The following is a 7,609-nucleotide window of genomic DNA, read 5'->3' as shown; positions in this document are numbered from 1 at the left end:
AAATTTGAATGTTAGTAAAAATTAGTATTTTTAGATTTAAAAAACCAGTCGTGTAACCCGCGCTAGGCAGTGTATAGGATTTCAGGTTAATTTATAATTTATAAAAGTGTTAGTATTATAAAAGCAGAAAATGAGTGAGCATGCAAATATATAATCGATCATCTTTTATTTTATTTTATATGTTTTTATTTATTTGATCTTGGAGATTAATTATTAATGCTAAAAACAGAATGATTTTTTTTTATAAATATATATATATATAAAATAAAAAGGAAAAGATTTAAAGATAAATTATAATATTTATTTGAAGCACTATAAAATAAAATAAAAGCAATTAAAAAGATTAACTATATTTAAAAAACAAATATGAAGTAAACAATTTGAAAATAAAAAAGGGTATTAATTAAAATTTAAATAAAAAATTAAAGCAAAGTTAAATAAAATAAAACAAATAAATGAGAGAGAGAAAGAGTATTAATTAAATTTTAAATAAACAACCTATCACATGACACTTTTTAAAATTTATTTTTATTTAATTATATGACAATTAAAAAATATACTTGTAAAAAAGATAATTTTTAAAATTCTATATGAAAAATGTATTTTTCTTATTCATGTAATTTGTTTTTGACAATAACATGTCTTTTGTTTTTTAGCTAAATGATTTATTGAATAAAAACTAATGAGTACTCAAGAGAATATATTTGTAAAAATTCAAATGACTTGAATTAAAGAGGAAAAGGTGTATCTTTTTAATAAAAAAATATATTTCCTTATTCATGTTTTTTTTTTTTAGAAAAATACTTTCTTATTAGAAAAATTATTTTTTAAATAGAAATCATGAAAGCAAGTTTCAATAAAACAATCATGAATATTAAAGAAAAAAAAATAGAAGAGCAATGAATGTAAGAATATTATATAAAATGTTTACAATAAAAAAGATATAAAAAAATAGATAGTTTTTTTCTTATTAATATTAATGAATTGTTTTAAATAAATTATGCATATTGGGTTAATATAAAATTATTTATAATTGGATAATTATTCAAATGTCATTTTAATAAATTTATTTTATAGATAATTTTGTTCTAAAATTAAAAATGTTAAAGAAATGTTAAAAGTTATTTAACAAAAAAGTCTCATAGGTTTAGAAGGATAATCATGTGATTGGCTTAAAAATAACAACACACTAGATGCGTATTGGTTTGGAAGGCTAAGTCTGCATACTTGGCTTTCTTGTTTATTTTTTATTATTTCAAATGATGACCAAGATATGTTGTTTGTCCTGATTCAATTGAGAAAGGATGTGTTGCCCAACTAAGCATACAACCTTGTCTTCTTGTTTAAATTTTGGTCATCTTTAGTTATTAAAAAATCAAGGTTTTTTGAAACCCTAAAAACCTAAACTTTCAACTATTTTAGCCTAAAAATTCCTAAAGAAGAAAGAAAAAAACTAGAAACCTCTATGAAATCATTTCCAACCTTAATATACCATCTAATTAATTTGAAAATCAGAAATCAAACCAATAAAAATAAATTTAATTATTCTTGATCTATTTTTTAAATATATTTTAAAAACAAAACCAACTTCATTGAACTCTCCTCTCTACAATGAATCTATTGACATCAAAATTGATGGTGGTGATTTTGAACTTTTATACTTTTTTGAAAAAGGTAAAATCGAGTTTAGTTTGGAAAATTTTATTCATTTTTCAGTTTGTGTTAGAAGAGGAAAGGGAAAATCATTAAAAATAGATTGGAGAGAGAAAGTTGTTGGTTAGACCACTTTTAAATAAAGAAACTCATCTTTCTTGGTGTCAACAAGTTCTATTTAGATAAGGATTTGATGGTGGTGGTTTTGAAGCTTTTTTTTGCTTGAAAAAAATAGATAGAACTCGATTTAGAAAATTTTTTACTATGTTGATTTTCATATTTTTTTTGGTAATTTTCAAGATGTTTTAAGGTCATTTTTTTTGGTAATTTTCATTTTTTTTCTATTTAGAAATGGTTTAGAAAGGTTTTTATGGTGCTTTTGGTAAAAATGAGTTGAAAAATGAATTTTCAACCCAAAAAACTTCCCTCCCTTGTTTTTTCAGACACCAACAATGATGATCAGATTTTAGAAGGGTATCCAAGTATGACATATTGTTTGATACAATAAGCAACACGTCATGTCTATTATTTTTTTAAAAGCTTGCTACCTTTAAAAAAGAAAAAAAAATTCAAGTATGGCCCATGCATGTTGAGCTGCCCAAGCCCTCGTTCTTGACCTGACCTTTTTTGTTTTTATTTTTATTTTTATTTTTAATTCATAATTCAAATTGATTTTTTATTGGATTTTTTTATTTATTTTGAATTGGTGTTCATATTTTTTATCATATAATTAAATTAAAAAATATATTATTTAACCTATTAGAGTTTATAACACAAGTCACGAATTTAACGAATTGACTCAGAATAATCTAATACGTTTTTTTAAAAAAATCATATTGGGATATTTCTTTTTAAGGCCAAACCACAGTTTTAATAATTGTCTAGGTTGCCTTCTTGGAATTTTATTTTTGTCATTTTTTATTTCTTTTTTTTTTTTTTTCCTCTGAACCCATTAAGTCGACTGGGTCACCGAGCCAACTCTTACAATTTTATTTGAAATCCAAGTTAGGTAAAAAGTTGAGTTGAGAGTTTTCAAGTTTAATTTATTGAACTAAGTTTAATGATAATGCTAGAAAATTTCCCACAACTTGGATATTTTTTTAATATTTAAAAAATCAGTTCAACTCGTAATTAGTGAATCACTTATCTAGTAATTGCACTAATCTAGTTGTTATCCCCATGTAACACTTAAATCACATATTTATTAACATTTGATTTGCAAAATGGAATTGCATGCTTATTTTGTATTTGAAAGTGTGGTATTTTTTCTTTTAAAAGTATATTTAACTTGAAGAAGTATCAAATTAATATATTTTTTTAGTGTTTTTGATGATTTTGATGTGCTAATATAAAAAAAAAAAAAATTATTTTGATATATTTTTTTATCAAAAAACAATTTTAAAAAGTAGATTGCACTATAATACCAAATACGCAAGTGTTAATGCCTAGCCTTTGGCAATGTCAAACCCAAGCCAGGATCAAGGATTAAGGTGGTGTTTGGTATTGTAGTTCAATTGTATATTTGAATTATTTATTTATTTTTTTAGTTTCAAATTATTTATTTTTTGTATTTTTGGATTGTTTTGAATTTACTAATGTTAAAAATAAATTTTAAAAAATAATAATAAATTATTATTTTGATATATCTCCAAACAAAATGTACTTTGAAAAAGTATTTTTTTTTTAAAATGGAATTTTTTTCTTTACTTATAATTTTTTTCTTTTATTTTTTCAAATCAATTTAATTTGCTAATATAAATAAAAATTTAAAAATTTAAAAAATATTATATTAACACATTTTTAAAATAAAAAACAATTTAAAAATAACCACTAATCACTCCAAACATCCCAAGTGTGAATCAATTAGGTAATAGGGAAATGGATTCAAATATTTATTATTAATTGATCAGAAAAATCCTTCACAATGATAACCTTAACCCAAACAAAAACATCCCAAATCAAAGGATGATCACGATGTTCCCAAAATTAAGATCAGTTAGGCAAGACAAGACCCTCAAGAAAACCCCATTGGCTAGCTCAAGAAAAAGCAAAGAAAGTGAAATAAAAGAGATCAGACCCATCGTATTTCAGAGACAGACAAGACAGTCCGCCCAAGTCAAAGATGATGCTAAGATTTTGTTCAGTTATAGGCTGATAAAAAAAGGGTTGTCTAACAACAGCACTGTCTAGCCATCTCGTCTCTTATTTTCTTTCTCTTTGATCTCCTGAATCAAAGTATATTTTCTGTTTGTCTTCAGCCCCTTTTTCTTGACTACTCAACGCTTCTCCTCAAGAAGTGGAAGTGAAAAATGGTGACACAAAGGGTCATAATAGAAAATAGCTAAGTAATAATAAGAGTGATTATGGACTGGGATTTGCATTTTGGAGATTAATAATAAGAGTGATTATGAACCATCAGGAGGTGGCGATGCAGTGGGGCTCCCAAAACAATAGTGACTTCCTTTGCCCCTTGCAACTCTTTAACAGAGGAACCAAGAAATCTCCATTGTTTCCTCTCAATACCACCACTTCTTGCTGCTCATTTGGAACAAACTTCTTTGAAAGGGCCAATCTGTTGTCATGGGTGGTTCCTAATGATGATGCTTGTTCCTGGCTAAGTGGATTGAGAACTGATGCTGTTGTCGTCATAGGTTTTGGCTTCCAAAAGTACTCACAAGCATTAAAAGATGCAGCTGCCTTTGCTGTTGCCGCAGCGGCTGCCATGGTAGCTACTGGCGGAGATGGTATCAATCTTGTTGCCGGAGGGCGCCAAGGTGGGAGTGATTGTGTTATTGGGGTAATTGGGTCCACTACCTCCACCTCATCACCAAACTTCGTCATGTCTTCGAACTTATTGGGCCATATTGGGTTCCTATTAGCTAACACCAAGGATTTGTTCATCATTAGCGCTAACCTATGTACACTTAAGATCCCACTTGACAGTTTTGGTGTTTCCTCCATCACATACCTCACCCCCTCACCTCCTCCTCCTCTCTTATCCTCACAATCCTCCACCTCTCCTTCCTCTATTTCCTCCTCCACTTCCTCTTTATCTTCAGAATTCTCAATCTCAACATCGAACTGCTCCACATCACTCATTTCATCATTCTTTTGTCTTTTTTCTTCTTCTTGATTAGCAGTGCTGGCCAAAGTGAGGACAAGGCGACCGTCTTGGCGCTGAGCATGGAAGTTGTTCTGTGAAGGAACAGAGACAACTTCAAGAACCAACCTACCATTATCGCGACGAGACCTCATGTGCACAGAAGCACCATCTCGGCTAGACAGTGAAGGAATCGGTGGAGGGAATGACCTTGGTTGCGATTTCTTGCTATTTGATGCTGCAAGATTGTACTTGGCTGCTCGCAAATCCTCCATATCAAACTTCTGTGTCACTCTCTCTTGTCGTTGCTCTTCTTCTTTCTCCTCTGCATCACCAATCTCTGATGGAGGATATGAAGAAAACCCATCACAGCCAGTTTCTGATCCAAGACTTTCAGTGCATATCTCAAGGCTCTTCTCGCTTAAAGAACTTGCTGATCTTTTAACAAGAGGGTGGACATAAGGTTGAACATCCTTGGAGTCCTCTTTTGCCTTCTGTGATAAGATTGAGCTCCACATATCAAATTGTCCTGGCTTTTCAACCTCTTTCTTGTTATTGTCTTCTTGAATCGAGCTCCATATATCGAATTGATCTCGAGTTTCAGTCTCTTTAGGCCTGTCTTCAAAATCCTCATCTTCTGAAGAGTCTGTGATACTACCACAAGCTGGGAAATGGTCAGATGATGCAATTTTCTTGAGTGGATAGAACCCATGTTGGGCTTGCCATTGTTTGGAGGACATATCAGCCGAGAGAGTTCTCCTAAGAGAAGCTGCAGCAGATTTTGTTCTCTCAACATCACACCCAAGAATGGACACTATGCCCTGCTTCTGTGGCACCATCATCATCATCATCTCTTCTTCCATAGATGAAGATAAACGCAGGCTCTTGCTAAGAGACGACATCTCCAGAATATTTATACTAGAAATGATGATCAAACTTCAAACTTATATGTACTATTTTGTAACAAACAAATACGATAAAATCAAAATTAATACAAAAAAAAAAACAAGCTAGCAGAGTTGTTAAGGGAGTTGTATGATTAACTCAAGGAAGGAAAAGAAAGGAAGGCAGCGACAGCATCATCAGAGGTCTGCAAAGAGACAGAGCACTACTGGGAGCCGAGTTGCAGAAGAAGTGAACAAGGGGATGTAGTGTTTGATAACAGAGAATGTATTGAGGAAGGAATGGCTCTAGGCTTTGATGACAGTAGGAATGGGGGAATGTGGGTATTTGTAGGACTCCAAAAGGTCTTTGGAACCGTGTGCTCAAAACGGACCCACCTGCATACGCCACCATGAAAAAGCCCTTTCATTGGTTTCAGTTCCTTTCCCTAATCAGAAAAAAGTGGTGATGCAAATGAACAGAGAGTGTGTGACTGATATTAAGAGGGAGGGATGGATGGATGGATTCCTCTTTTTTCCCTCTTAATTTCACCTTAATTGCTCTCTTATTCTAATTAATAAACTGTTATACTGATTAAAACCAGTGCTATAGTTTTAATGGCTAAGATTTCTCGACATGAAATATAGCTAGGAACAATCCAAGAATATGCACATTGCTAGCTGTGATTAAGCTAGACGAAGATGTGGACATGAATTAGAAAATCATTTTAGTGGTCCTTTTGGAACCTAATTTTCGATGTTTTTTTGAATGGTTTGATATTTCCTGGAGAGGAAGGGAGTCTTAGGCATAGTAAATGACATGATATCTTAAACTGTCTTTTTAAAAGTCTTTTTCTTTCACGATAGGGATTAATTCAACGGTTTATAATCACTTTGCTATTATTTTCGTGGCTCATTTTTTCCTTTAAATCATAAAAATTTTCTAAAAAAAATACATGGTAGAGCTTCAAGAAACTATGAAATTTGCAGAAGCTTGTTGAGAAGAGAGAAGCACAGAAACAATAGAAAACAATGATCAAAGTCACAACAGTATCAGTTTGTTGTTGATTTCATATCCAAAGCATTAGACCTGGCAATCTTTTTCCAGGTACAAATCCAAAGGAAAACATAGCAAAATTGTTTGTGAGTTTGGAAGGAATAATCAATCAAGTGAAAACCATATTATTTAATAAAATTACACGAGGCCTGTTCATTTCCAAGTGTCTCTGGCAATTGTTTTTGATAAAAACATGATATATTGTCATCGCTATCACCCACCCAGTTTTCCAGGCAATCCAAAAGATCAGCTAGTGTACACTGTCAAATTTACAGCAGCTGCTGTAAGAAGGAAGATATGCATAAAAGAAGCAAACAATGTTCAAGACATCTAAGGCAATCTCAATTTGTTATTGTCAAAGAAAAAGATAGCAAAGATTTTTTGTGATTTAGGAAGGAGAAACTTCCATCGTTCCCATTAACCACAAGATTTGACTCGTAACAAAACCAGCAACCACATTTATAAAGGCCTCTTGATGCAGAATTATGTTCATTTTCCACAGTGAAGAGGGACGCCATGGCCGCCCATGAACATGACCCTGGTAAGAAACCTGGACAGCCACATTGCAAGAGGGCCAGTCAGCGGTCATTAAAGGCGAAACAGAGATCTAGATCCAAGTCAAGCAGTGGTCTTCCCAAACACATGTATAACAATTCAATTCCCACACACAACGACTTCTTAATTTTGATCTCTCATACGTAAAAATAAAGACCAAAGCATGAGATTGTAAAGAAAAACAGTGGAAAAGACAGCTTTGTAAAAGAGATAAGGTTAGAAAATAATGCATTTCTCAATCAATATATAAGCACAGATGGATATAAAAGGTGTGAAAGGGCAACCCACCGATGAAAAGAGCAATTTTTCCAAGTTCTTGCTCAAGACTCTAAACCGAAGAGAGGAAGTTGTAAAAGTTGATAA

The 7,609-nt window shown here is 31.6% G+C and overlaps 1 protein-coding gene across 1 annotated transcript; it reads right to left on the bottom strand.

The window, feature by feature from the left end:
- Window positions 1-3,521: 3,521 nt before the first annotated feature.
- LOC118053839 (protein FAF-like, chloroplastic) lies at window positions 3,522-6,084 on the bottom strand. Its single transcript, XM_035065229.2, has one exon. It carries the CDS (start codon window positions 5,653-5,655, stop codon window positions 4,069-4,071), a length of 1,587 nt encoding a protein of 528 aa, XP_034921120.1. The 5' UTR covers window positions 5,656-6,084; the 3' UTR covers window positions 3,522-4,068.
- Between the last annotated feature and the right edge of the window lie 1,525 nt (window positions 6,085-7,609).

This window comes from Populus alba, chromosome 9 (genome assembly GCF_005239225.2).
Source record: "Populus alba chromosome 9, ASM523922v2, whole genome shotgun sequence".
In the NCBI taxonomy this organism is placed as follows: Eukaryota; Viridiplantae; Streptophyta; class Magnoliopsida; order Malpighiales; family Salicaceae; genus Populus; species Populus alba.
The sequence above is the reverse complement of the archived record's forward strand: the minus strand, read 5'-3'. Positions and strand labels throughout refer to the sequence as shown.

Excerpts from the sequence above, each read along its gene's own strand:
- LOC118053839 (XM_035065229.2), bottom strand. The coding sequence starts at position 5,655 with ATGTCGTCTCTTAGCAAGAGCCTGCGTTTATCTTCATCTATGGAAGAA.